The 20,784-nt window shown below is 38.6% G+C and overlaps 1 protein-coding gene across 1 annotated transcript; it reads right to left on the minus strand.

Moving 5' to 3' along the window:
* Positions 1–18,594: 18,594 nt before the first annotated feature.
* LOC145990476 (glutamate receptor-like) lies at positions 18,595–20,565 on the minus strand. The gene has a single exon (XM_083126171.1). The coding sequence runs from the start codon at positions 20,563–20,565 to the stop codon at positions 18,595–18,597; it is 1,971 nt and encodes a 656-aa protein (XP_082982297.1).
* Between the last annotated feature and the right edge of the window lie 219 nt (positions 20,566–20,784).

Genomic DNA, 20,784 nt, shown 5'->3' on the forward strand with positions numbered 1-20,784 from the left:
ACACATTCTACTTAATGGGCTGCTTTTATATTTCTGAGTTTTAGGAATTTTCGGAATCAGTAAGTTTCGCCCACGTAAATTACTTTTTCTTGTAATGAATTGTAGTTCACTGAGAAAATAACTAATAACTATTGTCTAATATACCGTTTACAGTTTTATGTAAGTATAAGTGATGCAGAATATTCCGCCTATTACAAAGGCTATTAAAATTAAATTCATGCAGCAAATTTTGATATGGCACATTATATTGTACTGGCTTATTATATTTTATAAAATATAAATACCTAAAAATTTCTTCTGTGTTCTCTCCACTGTATTTTCATGCGATTTGTAGATTGGTGACCAGATAATATAAGCATATTCCAGTCTACTTCTTATAATACTGTTGTATATGGTTGTTATACAGTTTATACTTCTGAAATTCTTAGTATTTCTAATAACAAAGCCTAGTATTTTGTATGCTTTATTAAAAGCATGTGAGATATGCTGTTTGAACGTCAAGGAAGAATCAATAAGAACACCAAGGTCTTTTACTACATATACCTGAGGAAGCAATTGACCATTTACAGAGTATGTGTAATGAATAGTATTTCTCTTATTTGTTAACTGCATAAAGCAACACTTTTTTATATTAAAATTAAGATCATTTATACAACTCCACTCATATAATGCATTTAGATCTTCTTGAAGGTTTAATGTATCTTCTACACTAGTAATTTATTTATATAATTTTACATCATCAGCATAAATCAGGCATGTTGAATACTTAACATAACATGGCAAATCATTTATGAACAACATAAATAATAGAGGCCCGAGATTTGATCCTTGGGGCACACCAGAGTTCACATAATCCTCACGAGATATTGATTGTTTATATGTTACATATTACTTTCTTCCCTGAAGATATGATTTGAATAAGTTTATTAAATTGATTGTGAACCCAAAACTTGATAATTTATCTAAAAGAAGATTATGTTTAATTCTATCAAATGCTTTAGCAAAATCAATATAAATTGAATGCACACTTGATTTATTATAAAAGGCATTGTGGACATCTTGGACAAAATTTACTAGGTTAGTTGTAGTGGATCGGCATGGATAAAAGCCATGTTGATTGATACTTATATAGCTTCTAACATTTTTAAAAATCCTTAAATACAAAATTTGTTCCCACACTTTTGCTGCAGCACACAGAATTACAATAGGTCTGTAGTTTTCAATATTTGCATTTTCACCTGCTAGGACATATTCTTGTTAGCTTCCAGATTGTAGGAAAGGTTTGCGTCCTCATAATTAGATGAAATATTAAACACAGAGGCGTTTCAAGCACTTCAGCGCACCCTTTAAGTAAATATGGAGGTATTCCATCAGGCCCACTAGATTTTTTGGGGTTTTAATTTTTTTATTGCCTCCCAGTATTCCGGTTCAGTAATTTTGTTGCTTGAGAGTGAATTAGATACGCATAATTCCATTTGCTCTGTTACATCATACGTGCTTGGAAACTCAGAATAGATAGATTTAAAGTAACAAGCAAAGTTATCGACCATTTATAGCGTATAAAAACGATCTAGATGAGAAGACAGGGTCCCTGAAATGAAACTTCAATAGCGCACCATTCCCCGTGGTAACTCTTTTACGTATCAATCGATAATCAGCCTAATGTGGAGGCAACAAATACATTTCTGAGTACAACTGTGGGTGAGAAATAATCTCTCGAACTAATTATAGTCGATTCGAATTTCTGATCGTTAAAGCGTGTTCCGTTTTTGTCGTTAACTGTTTTCTCCTGCCTACGGCTGACCTTGCGTTATTTAACGCGTCCTGTGGATTTCTGTTAGAATCCCGTATCAGCGGAGATTTCAGATCCACTGAAAGTCGCTGGTGTAATTTGCTTTTAAGAAGCTACCTCCAGCCTTCAGCAGGACCTCTTGGCTAAGACATTAGTCTATCGAGTTATGACGGGTTCGAGTCACGCCTTCGGCATGATACGATAGAACATACCTAGGTAAATATTTTCATTAAGAAAAGCAGATTAATATTTCGAAATTGGCCTTCACTTAGAAAGAAACAGCATTTCAAATATTCCCTTAGACTGTGTTTACACTTTACTTTGTTCATAAAATTGTGAAGAATATTAGTTAATTACGAAACATAATGAACATTATCACTGAATGAATATTTCAAAATTACGAACAACGAAGCATCAAAAACACAGAATAATAATAATAAAAATCGAATCATATAAAAAAATATAAAATTAACTACATTCGTAGAGAGTCGTTAGGTTCATATCAACTTACTCCTTGAGAAAGTGTGTTTTTTGTGCAAAAACGTTTGGAACTTAATTAATATATTCTTAGATAATTTTAAGTACGAATAAATTTACACTAACAAACTGCTTTGGTAGATGTGATCATAATATTTTAAACGATGGCTAAATGTTGAAACAAATTAATTTGCAACTATAAGCAACAATGAACTCTAACGTAAACCTAGCTTGGTAATTCAGGGTCAATCATTTTGTACTTCTAAAAAAAATGAACTGGTTTTGTTACATTTACCAGAAAAAAGGGCTTGTCCAAGGTGAACAAAAAATTGCTTACAAAAAACAAATACAGTGCTCAAAAAAAGTTTTCCATATTATGATTGCATGCGGTTTGAGTCGCGATATCCCCAAAAGGTATACAATGTTCATTATGTGAGCAATGCCCGAGACAGAAACCGACATAATGCCCCAAGTGAGTTCGATATTCAGCAGATAGAGGGCAGTAGTTGCCACATGATCCCTGAGCAGATTTGAAAGCAGTCCGATGGAAGGCATGTACGTGTCTTGTCCGAACTTGTGAGTTGGAAACTGCACAGAGAGCGGGTGGAAAACGAAGGGCAACATGCCTCGAGCAACCGTTTCTGCTACGGACCGGATTCGAATTGTAACGCTGCTGCAAGAGATATATGGCCAAGTAGACGTCGCTGCCCGTGTTGGAGTGAGCCAAGGTGATGTCTCTGGAGTGTGGAAGAAGTTCAGAGAGACACAATCAGTTGCTAATCGACCAAGGACAGGGCGGCCACGCAAAACAACACGCAGGGAAGATCGGTACGTGGTGATTTCGGCACGTCGTAGACCCACTGCAACATGTACCAGTTTGTGCCAAGATCTGCGGAGGGCCTCAGGAGCGAATGTTTCCAATCAGACAGTGCGGAATCGACTTCATGAGGAAGGATTGACGTCAAGAAGACTCATACCCAAGGTTTCTCTTAATCCACACCATAAGAGAGACCGTGTAAGGTGGACAACAATGCACACTGAATGGAGTCAGGAACAGTGGGAGCACACGCTTTTTACAGACGAGGTCACCATCAGTTTGCACCCGTTAAGCAAAAGCATAAGGGTTTGGAGACGATCAGATGAGAGATTGAACGAGCCATTCATCCAGAAACGTCACCAGCAGCAGGGGGGCTCCATCATGTTTTGGGGTGGAATCATGTTTGGTCGACGTACGCCCCTAATTCCTCTCCAGTGTCACATGACTGGTCTGATGTACAGAAACGCTATTCTCGAACCCGTGGTAGCAGGTTTCTCTACAACTGTGGGGGATGGCTTCACGCTGGTAGATGATAACGCTCGACCACATCGAGCCAGAGTCGTTAAAGAGTTCCTTGATGTGCATGGCATTCGACGCATGGTGTGGCCGGCGAATTCACCAGACAGGAACTGTGTGGAACATGCATGGGCAAACCTGAAGCGAGCAATTGTCAGCCGCGAAAATCCTCCTGTGAACAAGGTGCAATTGCGGGAAGCTGCCATTCAGGAGTGGGACAGTCTTCCTCAGGAGAAGTTGAATGCTCTTATCCTTAGCATGCATGCTCCGTCGTGTTCAAGCATGCCTACGTGCTCGAAGTGGCTATACACGGTACTGAACTCCCATCTGTTGATCCCAAGCATGCCTGCGAGCCGTAGGTACACGGTATTGCACTGCCTTTGTTTTGTGTTTCGCATCCCACATTTTCGAACATGTGCTTGTGGTGTGGTTCTGGTATAACTTTGTTTCTTCTGCATGGCTGCACAGTTTTCTTTCTGTTTGTATGTCTCCCCTGTACTCTTAAATATGATTCCATGTATCTAATACAATAAAATAATCACAAACCCCGAATATGCAAAACTTTTTTGAGCACTGTATAACTGGCCTTTGCCTAATCCGAAATAACCTTTTAGTTCACGGATTGCACAAATAAAAATGTAGACACATCATAATTTCGAATATATATTTATATTAACACACTTGTACAATCACAATGATATATAGCATTCACAGCCATTCTTAGATGCTCTATATTTATCAACAACTTTTTTAAACAAATGAAATATGTACCAGTGTTGCAAGCACCTTATTATTATTTTTTACAATAAGTTCATAACAATTGTGAATGTCAATATTAGACAGTGACTATGTCGAAAGCAAAGTCACGTCGGAATATCGCCTGATATAGAAGCAAGAGACTAGTTAGTTATCATTCTCTCCTTCCATTTCGTTTACTAATTGTTATTCTCTTTGTTAAAGGACAAAAAAGAGACGAGATTGGTTTCACATTACAGCTTTACTGTTAGTTTTAGACGTCGTGTCCGGCCGAGGCTGGTAGATCGCCAATTATTCTTGTGTTCACAGATGATTTAATGTCAGTTTGGGAAGAGTGATCCCTTAGTTTTAGAGGAGGTTGAAGAGGCATTATCTCATTTTTCAACATTGGGGGGTGGGGGGAGCGACGACACGATTATCTCGCTCTTAGCTTCTTATAATATTTCTCTCATATTTGAAACATCTGATCGATTGTCACTGATCTAAAAAGGACTGTAAACTATATATATATATATATATATATATATATATATATATATATAAAATAGCATGTGTTACATTAAATTTGAATTATACAAGTATCGGCATTGGTATCGGCGAGTATCGGTGAGAGTCAGGGGTGCTCATCCCCCAAGGCCCATGACGCACTCCCCCAAAAAGGTAGAACACTTGCCCCCCGCCCTCGTTTATGCCGAATTAATTACTCAAATTATTTTTTCGCAGCTCTGAGATAGTCATTTTCCCGTTTATTGTTTATTTCCTTTTCAATTTTTCTGTTCTTCCGCAAAATAAACAAAGAGAGGAACTCCGTGACGATGCCAGGGGTTCTGGGTTCGATTCCTGGCATGAACATGACTTATCATCACATCATCACTCATCCTCATTTTCGCGATAAACCAAAGGTGGAAGAGAAGCAACGCTAAATGGAAGCTCTTTATATGTTTTACAGATTTGTTCTTGTTGGAAGGGTATATATATACATAACAAACGAAGAAATAGTACCTACATTTTGAGGAGCTGCATTTATTTTTGTAGTAAATTCTTAGTAGTAAAAATGTAATTAAATCAATAATTAAAAGTAAAGACCCACGAAAATAACAGCAACAAGACACTCTGGGCAGGCACTGGAACTTGCCACTACCCCTCCCTTGTCCCTTTCCCCCATCCCCTAAAGAACAAGAAATAAGCTTTGGCTCGGTTTCACGGGCCGTTTGGTGGACTTCAGGTTAGAGCATGAGTCATTCGTTTCCACGATACCTTGCATGTCCAACAGGTTCTATCAACACCTGTACGAGTTGCCTGGATATGCAAGCGATGCCAATTTCGTGGAAAGTTAAAAATTACCTTTTAGTTTTTATAATTGTGTTTTAGCTTCAATACGCATAAAAGCATGAGCCAAAATTGAAATCTGCTCCCATTTTTTTCAGGAACGTTGGTTTAGACACACGTTCTACTAACCATTGCGAATTTTTGTTCAGTCGTTTAAAATACGTTTTTTCCTGCCATTCCTTGATGTCTGTATTGAGGAAGACTCCCACTATTAAAATAAATCACTCGAAGTAAATGGCGTATTCAAAGGAAGGGTGTATGCCGTCCAGAAGTGATGAAATGGTTATCACAGACACAATGATGCGCGCGTCTTACTCAGGGTCCACTCGTATTTGAAGCTTGAGTAGTTTCCAAGATATTGCAACATTACAAATTTATAGCTTTTTGACATTCATTTATTTTACTCTCATAGAGAAGGTCAGCCAATCGAAATATTTCATGTCTTGCTAAAGCACCATTTCACGCTGAAATTTCAGGTAATTTTGGATCTTTACATTTCTTGCTTGTCGAGATATTGACAGTTGATGTCCCTCACGGTCAGCCAGACGAGTTGATCGATATAATTTATGGTGCTTTGATCTATTACTTGGTATGTCTATCAGTTCGCCAACCTTTGCGTAGCTCTTTTAATTTGTAAGATATCGATAGTTGACAAGGACGGTGGGACGGAGGTGCAGAAATGTTACAGGATCCTCACATAAGAGTGTTTATTATTTATTTTTTTCGAATTTTGTTGAAACGTATTTTTAAATTACTGAAATACTTTCTTTGGTAAGATAGAAGTACTTGGCGAATCCCACGTGTTCCTAAATCGTTGTGCAATGAGTGTTAAATAATTTACTTTTGCAAACAACTGTTTTCTTCGATTTTTCCTAACCAAGCTACGATTTAAAACTACAAGTAAGACTAGCATTTTCTCAACTCGTTTAAGCATTAAATAATAGGTAGTATAATGAAAGAACTAACCATCGCTGGTTATCTTGGACATATGTACTTAAACTCAGACTCACGAAAATGAAGAGTGGACCATAAATACAGTGTCATCATATTGTGTTTATAAGCCATTCCGAGAAACTGAAGAGAATGTTAGGCGTAGACTAACAGAAGTTAGAAAGTTTTTGAAACCAAAGCCTTGAACAATCCAAAGATTATCCAAAATGGGAAATGTTCAGTGACATGAAGTAGTAGAGAAACAAGGTTGTATACTTATTTAACAGCGCTGAAGTCTCACTGTATTGATATATGCAAGTTGTAGGTGCAAAATTGCCTACATGATGCTCGCTGTGTTATAAGAACTTTTAGAAAAACAAATAATAATTATCGAATGGATACTGTAATAAATAATGTGATTCAATAATGCATTTGTTATAATTATTACAGTTTTAGGTTATTTAACAATGTCTTATGATATGATGACCTCACTTTATTATGTGGTGCATTAAAAGACAGAGCTTAGTGATCTAAGTGTGTGCGAGGAGGTCAACCCACAAAAGATTCAGGCTGTATGTGCTACAACGTATGCGTTACAAGGTTAAACACAGGTTTCAATTCGTAAACTAGAAACGTATCTAGAGAGAAATCTCACACCTTTGTAAAAAATGCATTTCATTTCTAAGGTCTTCAAGTCGAGTGCTATTACCACTTATCACCGTAGCATGAAATGTTTCCTTGGGGCATATGGAACGTATACCCTTCACCAGTAACCTACAAATAAATCATTTTGACGTTATACACTTCGTGCCGCAATCTCAGCTCTAACTTGTTTGATTGCTATTTACGTATACAGAAACCTTTGCATGCTATTATGTTCTTACTATGTTGGGTGATGGCTGATTCGGTGTGGTTACTGGTTAACGTAAAATACACTCATTTCCAGGTCTGAAGTCGAGCCCAGGAACTTCAGTTTCAAGATCGAGAGACTACTGAACCGGCCGGGAGGGGGACGGACAATTTCATTGTAAGAAAACTTGCCGTATGACGTAGAAAGTTTTCGTGGTTTCGTTAATTTTTTAAAAAAATAATAGTATAACGATGTTAGATTCGTTGATACAGTTAAATAAATTTTGGTGCTGCTCATTATAAAATTGCGAAGCAAACCAAAAGGCATTTCCTAATATATTAGCTCAGAAATGAGAGACGCATGAAATGGAGAAGCTATAACTGGATCCACTTTACCGTTTAACATTCGCAAGGTATTATCATCAGTACTCCTTACTGGGGCATCACATACTTTTAAAATACCATCTTTTGACTTGTCCCATTCGTTTCCATGAAGTGACTGGATTTTGCAATTGGTATTCATATCGAAACTATTTACCAGTTACGAACTTACATACAGACTCACCGTACATATAAATTCCGTAACGCGACAATCCAATCCTATCAAGCAGTTTGTTGTTTGGTAATGTGTATTCAGTGCTTCGAGCCCCTTCACCATTGTCAACTAGCTTTTTACATCAGACTACACTACTTTTATTTTTAAGTAAGCTGCCCAATTCCAGTCGGTGCTTAATCAACATCGAAATTTTGTGTACTTTTATCGGGAATCGAACACAGGACCATACGTGTGAAGGGATCAACTATAACAAGAACCTCATTCATCACGTCCTTGGATTTTGAAACCAACTGTGATATCCATACAAAACGATTGGACAAGGACACGTTGTATCCTGTGAAACGGTAGAAAATGTATTAAAACTATGATAACAAAAAATGGTCTAAGTTAATGTCTAGAAGAATATCTTAGTCGTTACTTTAGTCGTAAGCTTATCAGGTTGTAGCATGTTCCACGTTAATGCAAAATCGTTGAAGCATGTGACACAATATTTACGACGTTAACACTTTTCAAGTCTATAACGTATTATTGCTTATACTTTTATTACTGTGTGTCTTTAGAATAAATATACAGAAAATGTTTTGAAAGGCAACTGATGTCGTTATAACATGAAAATTTTAAGAGACAGTTACATAGAATTCAGTGCCTTTGAAGATGTTTTAAAATTCTTGAGTACCAATTCATTCCATACTAACTTCTTAATTACAAAGCGCAAATTGTGAAGACGAGAATAGTTGAACACTAAACACTTGAGTCATATCAAATCGTAATTAAGTCATAATTCAAAATATCGTGACAGGCGTCAGGATAACCCGTGGTTCCTTGATAAAAGTGGAGAGGGAATATGCTGTAAATTACTTATCATATAACCAAATAATCGCATCAAAAAATATAAACCATAATTTTAAACAAAATATTATTTTCAATTGTATATATAGTTAAATCTGGCAACACTAGTAGAACATGGTGCTTCAGGAATGCTGGTTGTACCATGTGATTTCACCGTGGATCGAATCCATATTCTCTCGATCACAATGCGAGACCGAGGAGACACCTTGTCAACATCCATAGAAGTTGTAATGGATCGTATAGTAATATTACAATAGGGAAAACCCTTAAGCAATGAAGGATAATTGCAGGACAAAACAATATTCCACTGAAGTTTACTTTTTCACTTCGCTCAAGAAACAGATATTCCCGAACCCATAAAGTTCTCCACGTCACTCACAAACATCCAATTGCGTTCATGTGGTAATATTTTTTCTCTCCCAAGAGTGACATTTTGGACAAATATTTATCCTATATTTCCTCGTTAATTAATTTATATGGATTACGGCACAAATTGGTAAATAAAAGTATTACAAATACGTAAAAACGTAAAAATCCAGGTGCAAGTATATTTTACGACTTTTTCGTAACGTTTGAAACACTGCATATTAGGTTTCTCACTTGAGTGTAAAAATAACGCTTTGTAGTGACCTTCTCACATCGCCGTAGAGTTAAGAAACACACATAACGCCATGCGGGCTAGCGAGCATTTCAGGATCTATGTGTCCCATTTTCTTGGCCGGTGGCTGTACATAAAGAAAATCTCATCGTTAAAATTATGATTAAAAATAATGAGGTCCACTAACACCAAAATTAAACGCCGTGTCCATAAGGCAACAACCTTTTGGGGAGTCCAGTCCTTCCGATCGGCCTTTCACAAATTTTCAATGAATAGAGCCGCATTGCCACTTTATTACCTCTATATCTCAAGACTGCGTCCGTGGCTATTTCTTCGTAGTAGATTCCAATTGACCTTGTGATATGGATCAATACCAATAATGTAGAGGTCCTGTTCAATCTGCACAATTGAAATAGTAAGTTTGCTTAAGTCACAATTGGTTTAGTAGTATTAGTAGCCTAATGTCAGCGACTTTTTCTTTGAATCTCCAGATGGTGCAGCCAAGAAGATGACTTTTCGGACTGAAGGCCCACCCACCGCAAATTACAAACCAATTAACAATTAAACAGTTCCTCACAAAACAGTACTTTTTAAATACCTTTGTATGTTGGTTGGTTGATTTGGTGTTTAAAGTCCTCTTTATGCACAGGCTAGTGGGGACTGGACCTACAGTTTAAAGTGAGATCCGAACCACTATGTGCCTCCACCGGGTATTGAACACAGGACCCCTTGATTACAAGGCGACGACGATACCACTGCGCCATCAGGGAGGCCCCACCTTTGTATGTATTTATGCAAACAAATCGTTTTCTTAATTGTATCAAGCAAAAGATGCGAAATATCATGCACTACGTATTTGGCTGCATGAAGTGAAGAAAGAGTCCTGATTGTGAAGTAATAGAAAACATTCCAGTTTATCAGAGATTGAGACCATCCTGATTTATTTTCCAGAAGCTACTACAAGAAATAGGGGCAGGGCATATGGCAGGGTATTTGGGGTAAAAGTTAATTTGTTGTAGAACTATGGGGGCGACTAGCTAACTATTGTACAAGCTTTCTCCTCTGGCATTATCAATAGTACATGTGTATAGTATTTTCGATACCTTTTTTCACATAGGAGCCACCATTTTACTTGCGGAGGGCACAGGGAACTGCGCTACGCCATAGCTAATTCCATTACGTCTGTGCAACACATGTTTGCTTCATACTGATCATTATATAATGGATCAGCATAATGTTTTGAAAATAAACAATAGATAATAGCTATGTTTAATTAATTTATTCCTTCAATCTGTAGCCTTCTGATGACATCACAAAAAAATTAAAAGTATAAGAAAAGTAATAATGTAATGTGTAGCAGTGTGGCGTCAAGAGAGTATTCTGATTGCTCAGTGCTGCCACCTCTCGTCAAGCGCAAAACTACTTCCAAGTAGTCCAAAGTAGGCGGATTCTGATTGGCCCTAACCTTTTAAATGTGATTGGTTTATACCTTCTTTCTTCAAATGGCGCCTACGGGAGATTCGGGTTAATATCGCCGATGCTGCGAAAGAAAAACTTCCCTCTATGTTGTGTATTAAGCAGTGATTAGAACGCTACATTTTATAAGTAGCTTCGCTACAACTACAGTTACTTTTCCAAAATGTAGCTTTGCTACAGCTACAACTACATTTACCAGAAAGTAGCTCGCTACGGTATTCCTGTTCGCTACTCGCTACTTCGCTGCTTTTGCGCTACTTCTGTATTAAACACTTAAAACAGCAATATGGCTATTCAAAAGAAGCCCTAGTATGATAGTTATACCTACTGAAAAATAGATTCTGTTATTTATTACCATGATTCCCTTCATTCTATAATTTTTATAGCAGTGTTACTTCAGTTACATATTTTTACTAAAGTGTTTGAGAATAAAGTACCTTTGTAAGTGGCATATCGATTCAAAAAACTAGGTCTTACACGTATCCGTGTTGTTCTTATTGTCATATCAAAAATATTTATGTGACAGACTTCTTTTTAAAATTAATTGGAAGAATATCACATGTATCGAAATAAACTATAACGTGTTGCGCAAAATGGGAATAAGATAAAAATGTGTTATTTATCAATTTAATCTTATTAACTTAAACAGAATGTTATTTGGGGGATGGCGGATATTTGCTCGATCCTTGAGGATAGCTGGGTGATGCTTCTAATGGTATAAATGAGAAACAGGTGGAGCAATGCTTTACGTAAGTTCTTATGTTGGAAATGATTCCCCGAAGACACGGTGGAAATTGTAATTGTTACATTGTATTCAAAGGGCCAAGGTTCGATACCCGGTGGAGGGCACATGGTGGTTCGTATCAGTCTCGATCAGCTGATCTGTGCATAAAGTGGACTCAAAACAAATACTAGGAAATACGCCTAGTTGGGAAGTTGGGATCCTCCTGCTCCTACATTCCCCACTCTGCTCATCATTCATCATTCTTCCTCATTCTCACAATTAACCAAAAGTGGCAGAAAACGGCCATAGATAAGAGCATAACTAAATATACAATGCATCCTCATTGCCATGATTAGAAAAAGTTACAGAAAAGGGACTCAAAAGTAGGAAAAATACATAAATTTGAAAACTGTGTATTTTAAGAAAAGAAAATTGTAATTTCTCCAGGAAAGTCAATAACTCGTAGGTTCTTTTACAATATGATCAAATGTATTGAGGAAACTGATGTGCAAACCCGAGTGTTCTAACCATATTGTAATTTTAAAATTTGCGAACAAACATTATGACGAAAATAATTGTAATTTCAGAAACATTATCGTTCTTGTAACGATAATTTCTTGCCGGTGTGATCCTATACACTTGCAATGATCAATGCTGTTAACGTACTGAACCATTGATTGCTGGCACTATTGCTTTGTCAGATTAGTAGAAAATGGATTGTTCGTTTTTGCACTGTAAGTTGTGTTTTACACAGTAATTAGATATTTTGCTGTCTGTTACGCCATCGATATCCGCAGGATTTGTTCCAGGGGTGGCGCAAACGGGGCAATTTTTCCTGGCGGTGTAGCAAATGAGGCATGATTCTCCACAAAATAGTGATGCAGATAAAAGAAATGGCTATTAGCCAGAATATATTCATATATGCCAGTTAGTTATCTGGATATTAGAATTATTCAGATGCTAATGAAATAAATTACGCAGATATTTATAACCTGCGATATAAATATATTTATAATATAGATTATCTGTATTTCCATGTAATGGACTTTGTCCTTTTGAGTCTCTTGCAAAAGTAAGCAATACTGTCGTTTATTTTTAACGCCGTTGTCACTTTCAAAAAATACCTTAAAATGCTGAGAAAAATGTAGCTGTAGCGAAATTTTCGCTACAACTACAGGAATTTTGTAGCTTTGCTACAGCTACAACTACAATTTAAAAAATGTAGTGCCGCTACAGCTACCGCTACAAATTTTGTAGCTAGCTACAGTAGCGACGCTACAAGTAGCGCGCTACTTCCGACCACTGGTATTAAGATACTGCAGATTGACAATATACGTTTCAAGTTTATTTTGCTTGAAACCTGTTTCAAAACAGTTACAAACAAATGCTTTACAATAACAGAACTTCCGGACGGGAACGATTTCATTCATCAGTTATTCCAAAAGATTATTAGAAATGTATTTGCACGATGAAAGGACAAGGTATAACAAGACCTCTGTTGGGCTGTTGCTAAACTATTAGACAGTTACATACGATGCTTCTAGAGACCGGTTGAGGAGTCATGTTTTCCACAGTCTTTGGTATTAGAAGAAGAGAATTGGGCTGTTCATTGCCAAACTTTTCCGGTGGCGGCGCCACCCCTGTTGTGTCCCCAAAGAATTTCGTTCGTCATTTCGTTGCCCTAAGCTTTACATTGGAGCGCGATGGGATTGCTCTTCAAACGTTATTTTCAACGAAGGTAAAAATTTGACATGTAAATCGATAATAAAAATGGAGTTAATGAAGCTTTAAGATTATGTAGCAAGTCATAAGTTTCCGAAAATTACATTCTCCTGGACCTAAGAATTAATATATTAAAGCGCAACGGCAGGGTAGCCCAAATTGGCTAAATATAGTATCTTTATGTACAAAGAGCACTAAACTTGTAGTCATTTGGGTCGTCCTAGCTGCCATGGATCGATAATACAAAAATTTACACTACGCTTTATGTTCTTTCTTTTCTGGTTGCGAGTATGCATAATTCAACGGCGGGAGTAGGAATCAGAGAAACTCCCAAAATTATAAAGAAAAAATGTATTAAGTTCGTATGCGCATGATATTTATTATTATACACCATAACACTATGCCCTATCCGATAGTTTATATTAACGTGTTTTCATTCATTGTATGAAGCAGACATTTTCCCCTCGTATTTTCGTCTCTTTTTTCTAACAACAATTTTAAAATTATAATCCTTGTAAATAAGAAAGCCCTGAGGTTGCGAGACATGAAACAGAAGATAAAATATTTTTTGTAATAACCATTCTTCTCGATAAATGTGTATAACTATATATAACAGAGGGCCATATTTACTAGCCATGCGGAAAAGTATGATATCAGGTAAAAAGAGAGTCAGTTATTAACAGGGCTCGAAAAATCCCGGTCGCCATGGCGACTAAAAATTTCAGCCTGGCGACTGTGATCTTATGCTGTAATATGTACGAAATTTTGACGATTCTAAGTTCAAATTACAGTACAGCGTAAGTTAGCAAATGATTTTTAATCAACGTTGTGAACATTCCAGAGTGTCAGTAATAATGTCTTTCTCTTTGTCCCCCAAAACCGAATTTCCTGTCTTCTCGAATGATTTAGCGATGTTTTGAATACAGTGATGCTCAGCTTCTTATACAGAGTTTTTCAAACTTTGCACAATACAAAATGTATATCATGAAAACCGTAAGAGATATTTACACCGGGTTTTCTGCATTATAAAGTCTCATCCATTGAGATATTTTTCAATGCTTAAAATTAGCAGTTTTTTCAATACAGAAAATTTAGATAACTTAATAACTGGCGGAAGGCAGCGTTAATTTTTTTTACAGAAATGCACTTTTGAATGAGAAAAATACGTAAGAAATTATCGAAGGGTCATAATTAGATGTCTGATGACTGATGCCATGTCAATCTGTCATTTGCGACCAATATTGGTCATGTGCAACATTTGATGGATTTTTTATTGGCGATTTTATGGGTTGAGTGTCCTCCTCCGTAGTCGAGCGGGTTAAGGCGTTCACTCGTCTTGAGATCGTTCGCTGCGGGACGGCGAATCCGGCTCTGGTCGGAATTTATTCGGCCTACGTATAGGGCCGGTGGCAACCCACCATCGTGAGGAAATTGGGGAGCTCCGAATGAGTGAGCGTAATCCGGTCGAGACGACCTACTATAACGGCTGGGGATACGTCGGGCTGAACCCCCGACTATTCCAATACTGGTTGAAGATCTCCACGCTTAGAGGTGACGAAGGAAAGTGTGGGAGGGAGACCGGCAGTCGGTAGGTATGCCAAGGCCCTTCATGGGCTGTCGCGCAAAGGATTATTAAGGATTATGGGTTGAGTGACAAAGTGCCATTTTTGGGACATATATGGCAATGCTAGCAGGTCGAAATATTGTCAACAGACGCACGCCACATGTGCCTAAGTATTGACTATACATTTACGTGAAAAATCATAAACCAAGATTTTGTGCCGAAATTGGAAATCCTAGTCTGCCTCTGGTTACACTGAATTCTCTTCGCTCACTTTACTATGCCTGTTCTTTTAATTGATTCAGCATGGCGTATTCCTTGGAGCAGCGCGTGTGCGTTGCTGAAGAGTATTTTACTACTCATTCTTACACTCATGTGCAAGAGGTTTAAAAAAAAAATCCCCTGCTTCTGCTGTACTTCACAAAGCAACTGTTTTACGTCTAGTCAAACACCAACAAATGATCACACAAATTGTCGAGAGTTGGTATTATTATTGAAGATTAGGTACACACAGGAGATGTACTACGTAGAAATTTTCAGCGAAAAATGCAGGCTCGACCAGGACTCGAACCTGGGTCTCTGGCACACCGTACGATTTATCTAACCACTGCCTGGCCTCGCCTGATCTCTCGCTGTCGCTGTTTTACCTGTGTGGAATCGTTTCTGCCAGTGCCCGACCCTGTGGCCGAGCGGTTAGCACATCGCGCTGCGACGCCAAGGGTCCCGGGTTCGAATCCTGGTCGGGCTTGGTTGTTTGTGAATGTCCATTCATCAATTTCATCCTTTCATCACTCATCCTCATCTTCGCAAATTAGCCACGAGGCACAAAACGCGAAGTAAAATAAATTAAATCAATCAATCAATCAATCATGTTTCTGCCAGTGTTACCGCAACGGGATCTGTTGCCTTTGAAACACAGTAGACTTCGACATTGCCTGGTTCCTCCCAGCGTAGAGATATTAATGCATTTTTCGCTTAAAATTTCTACGTAGTACATTTCCTGTGTGTGCCTGATCTTCAATAATTAACATCTCTACGCTGGGAGGAACCAGGCAACGTCGAAGTCTACTGTATTTCAAAGGCAAAAGATCCCGTTGCGGTAGCACTGGCAGAGAAGATTCCACGCATGTAAAACAGAGACAGCGAAAAATCAGGCGAGGCCAGGCCGGCTCAGTAGCTCAGTGGTTAGAGCAATGGCACGGTATATCAGAGACCCATGTCCGAGTCCTGGTCGAACCTGCATTTTTAGCTGAAAATTTCTACGTTGGTATATATTGTTGAAAATCAATTCTCAGATGTTTTCAGCAAATGAAAAAATATTTTTTAAAAAAATAATGTAATTGCTTTTATTTGGATACACGCTAACATAAATTTTTTAACCCAGTGATAGCGTACATGATTAGTTTAGTGCAGAAAACCTGATGTAAATACCTCTTACGGTTTTCATGATATACATTTTCAAAGTTTGGGTTGTGCGACTTTTGAAACACGCTGTAGTTAGTATGCACAATTGATTTTCAGAGCTGGCGCCTAGCTATGAAGAACATTTTTCGAGCACTGGTTATTAATAACAACTATAAAAAGTACAGTCGCCTGGAATTATTATGTATTATTCTTTACCGGATTCACCACAATAAAGCACTTAAATTTTGTAATATTGCAAGTGACGTAAACAACTGATGTGCAAATTTTAAGTTGTTTTTTTTAGTTCCGATATCTTTCTGTTGTGAACGATCATCTTTTTTAAAAATCTTAGTTTTACAGCACTGATTATTCAACTATCATGTTCAGACATAATTTTTGAGGTTACGATTAAATTAAACTTGCAATTTAATGTAATAGCAGAACATTCAGCATCAAATTACCCATGTATTTAAATGGAAGAACAATTGCCCATCAAAAGCGTGGGGACACAACAGGGGTGCTGCCACCTACATAGTTGGCTTTGCAACGTCCCACCACACTCTAAACACTTCAATTAAGAGGACGGCAAAAGTCTACCCATAAATGCTAACTTCTTACCAGTCGTTGAACACAGATTCTAGATATCTCAGGGCTTGCTGGGTAAAACGTGAACAACAGCTTCATATGTATATATATGTTTATTATAAACTTATCGTAAGAAAGTCTGTTAGCACACTAGTCTTTAACCTTTATCACTTAAGTGCATTTACATTTACCATACACGTGCATTCACCACTTCTGGATTCAAAAGGGGGGAAGGGACCATTCAATTTATTCCTCGCAGTGAGGCGCCAGGGGGAGTATAGGGACCTAATTTTATTTAGGGCGCTGTTCGCTGCTGACGTCACGGACTCCCCTGTAAGAGAAAGTAGTATGTGCGCGGTGCCCCCAACCAAAGCTAGGAACTGGCCGTAGTCAGCCGGCACCTCCGACAAGCGGGCGCTGGGTAAAGGATTTAAGGATGCCGCGACACCCCCGGCGTTAGCTAGGAATCGGCAAGCCGACCGGTGTCTCCTGTACAAGGGCGGCAGGTTAGGAAGGAGGTCTAGGTGCTCCTAGACAAGCCAGGCAGGTAGAACCTGGCACCTAGACCGGGTAGTTAGGTTGCTGCTAGGCTCTTCTTCTTCTTTCTTCCTCCTCTCTTCCTTCCTTCCTTCTGGGATGGCTGCTAGGCTTCTGGCTGGATGGCCGGTTTTTCCCAGGATGTTTGCCAGTTGACATCCGGGAGCCAACTGAGCTCCGGTCTCGCTGTGCTGGGTTTTATACTCGCGGTGGCGCATGGGTGGTGAAAATTTTTACTACAAATACGCGTTGCTAACTCATTTTTTTACATATTGCAACCTTCGTACTGAGAAATATCAAGGTTTTGACATTGAGAAATCACTAGTGGGAAAATCACTAGATGCACGTGACAATATAAACTAAAACTGTGTGCATTCAGATAATACAATTAATAATGAGCCTCGCAGGACTCTGCTATTCTAAACAACACGTTGAACAATGTAAATGACAATAATTGATAACATTAAAAAGAATATAGCGACCACGCAGGGTCTAATAATGAGTGAAGCTCGTAAACGTAGAGGTGGAACCGTTAACGTTTACTGAATAGATTTAAACTAAAAGCGTACGCCTCGCAGGGACATTCCGCTTAACTCTTTCATCAGATTAAAAAGAATATAGTGACCACGCAAGGTCTAATAATAATTAAATGGCGACCAAACAGGGTCGTTACAGCTTTGACAAAGCCCATTAACGGAGCCCCATCTTCGCCGAATTCACTTCTTTACAATTTACAAGGCTATAGGAATTCGACAAATACAAGCACAAAACTGGATATTAATACAGAGCGGTCGTCACATGTATTTGAGCTGAGAATCAATTTAAACAGTTAACATCTAGGCTTATCCCTCGACATCACGAATAAACTTATGACACTTGTATTGCTCTTACTTGTGCACTAAACCCTTGAGGATAGGTACGACTTATCACGCACCCAGTTTGTGTTAGCTTCTAATAAAGCCTGTACCTACCATGTGTCCTCACGTGATATCCGATCCCAGGAACCGCAGCCATCACGTACGGCTGAGGGAATTCTGGGTACCCAGAATTTCTCCGGCCGCGTAAGTGTGTGCTGTGATGCCGTACAGGTCGGATGCGTGTTCATAAAGTTCGATGTTAAGACTCTCCCAACGCTGAACTTCGTAGTTCTGCATTTAGCATTCCTTCAAGCATTTTCAACCTTCGACAATTTCGACGCTGCGGCATTAGCCTCGTGTCTTCTCGAAATCGTTTTGTGTTCAACCACTCAAAGAGAAACACAAAAACTGACAATACCTCACCAGCCATCAGCAGTAAGAATGCACCTGCAACGTGTAAGAGAGTTATCGGCCGTGGCTCTCCCGTGTCTTGATCTTTGAATGTGAAAGGGAGGAAGAGTTTTCTGTCCATAAACTCACGAAACGTCTCCTTGTCCCAGTGAATAACAATACCGGAATCACGGAGCCTCATAATGACACCGTTGAACTTTTCAGCAACTGGAGAGGCTCTTTCGTACATGACACTCACGTGGAAGTTCATGACATCTTCTTTCATGAGGTACAGTTCGCTGAGAATGCTCTCGGGAAGGTCTATGGTGCTGATGTGCTTAAAGTAGTACCTTACCACCAACATAGCCATCTTGTGCTCTCTGACGAAACGCAGAACCTCGTTTAAATCCGTCATTTCAAAATATCTGTCCTTAATTTTCTTAATATGTTCGTCATTGGTGCCTTCGAAGAAGGCAACCCAGGACAAATCGCGAATCCCATATCGAAGTCCTGAGTCTGCAAAGTCCTCCAAGGTGTCTATTTGTTTCTCGAAGAGAGGAAAGGTTAAGAAGGATACGAGGTTGCAATTGTAAGCAGTGATTAACAATGTAGATGTAATGGAGAGCCAAATAATCATTATTCTCACTGGAGCCAGAGTTGGTTCTGCCACACTCAGACCTACGAGGATACTCACAGACGCCATCAGCTGATACATGTAGCTAGAACTCTCGGCTGTCTCCTGAACAGAAAGGAGCTTTGAGATAATCCAGTGTAAAACGTAGAGAATGATAGACATGGCAAGACAGTAAAATAAAATGGCGATCCACATTGAAGTCGTAAACGGATTCAAGACGGACGACAGGTTTTCTCTGAGTCTTGGCTTCGGGGTGAGAAACGTTATGCTTGCTTGTGTAAAGTCTACAGACAGTTCCATGATGACATTATGGAATTCTGTGATGAAGGCGGAAGGTACCCCAGCATGCACTTCTCCCTTGAAGACAGACCCAACCACACCAACTGATGAACCGTTTTCTAACACTGCACCGAAACCATAATTATCAATTTTGACATTCCAGGTGAAGTTGTGTTTAAATGCAACTTCGCGAGCTACCCTGAAATCCCTTCCTTCAATTAGATCTCCTTGCACTATGGTCAAGTAACTGTGATCCACGATTCCCAGGCCCATGGACAACCCACCCAGGTTATCCAGTTTGTCTTTGACATCAAAACGATCCAAAGGCTTGTCTACCCAAGTTGCCACTGTCAACAAATTCCCTGGATATAAATTATTGGTCACCTCAAATGTGGATAGTTTGTATCTGAAAACATCGTACACCTCGTCAATTTGCTCTCGTATTAAGATGAACGTATAAGGAGAGAATTTCAAAAAGTCTCTGTCGATTCCATGAACTAGATGTTCGTGACCGTCTGGCAAAACAATTAGATATTTCCTGATTTCCCTTTGAAGTGCACGGCGAATCGCACTGTAGAGATGTTTAGTGATTGTACCAATTTCTAGAGTTGCTATTAAAAAATGTCTACAACCCAAATCCATATTCCTAATGAACAAATTGTCCTCGACATTGATTTCGAGTACACGAGAGGCTTGAATCCATGCCACGGATCCGTTTTCAAATGTGTAGCCACTTCTATACTGCAAGGGGGAGTCGGCATCTTCAATCACAACTAAGCAATAATCGCTCCAGAAGTATTGTCTGATTACGGCTTCAATGTTTATTTCAAAATTCCGATCTGCTTTTGTTGTGATCGACGAGACGAAGTGAAGTACTGCTCCTCCATGGTGAAACATGGAGATAAGGAAAAGCAGCTGACGTATCATTCCCACAACTAGAAAATATGTCTGTAAGTGAATAAATTATGTGTAAGAATGTTGCAAATGTATTGAATAATAATAACGATTAACTATTAATAAAGATTCGTTATAAATACTAAATAATTATTAATAATATTATTATTATTATTCGTTAGTAGCTAATCATTATGTTACTGCAGTTAGCAGCAACAACATAACTTCCGATTATTAGTTTTTAAGCTATGT

This window comes from Lepisma saccharinum, chromosome 7 (assembly GCF_977018435.1).
Source record: "Lepisma saccharinum chromosome 7, izLepSacc3.1, whole genome shotgun sequence".
NCBI lineage: Eukaryota > Metazoa > Arthropoda > Insecta > Zygentoma > Lepismatidae > Lepisma > Lepisma saccharinum.

Bases quoted from the DNA above. Each gene is read 5' to 3' on its own strand.
- LOC145990476 (XM_083126171.1), bottom strand. From the start codon at position 20,565: ATGATACGTCAGCTGCTTTTCCTTATCTCCATGTTTCACCATGGAGGA.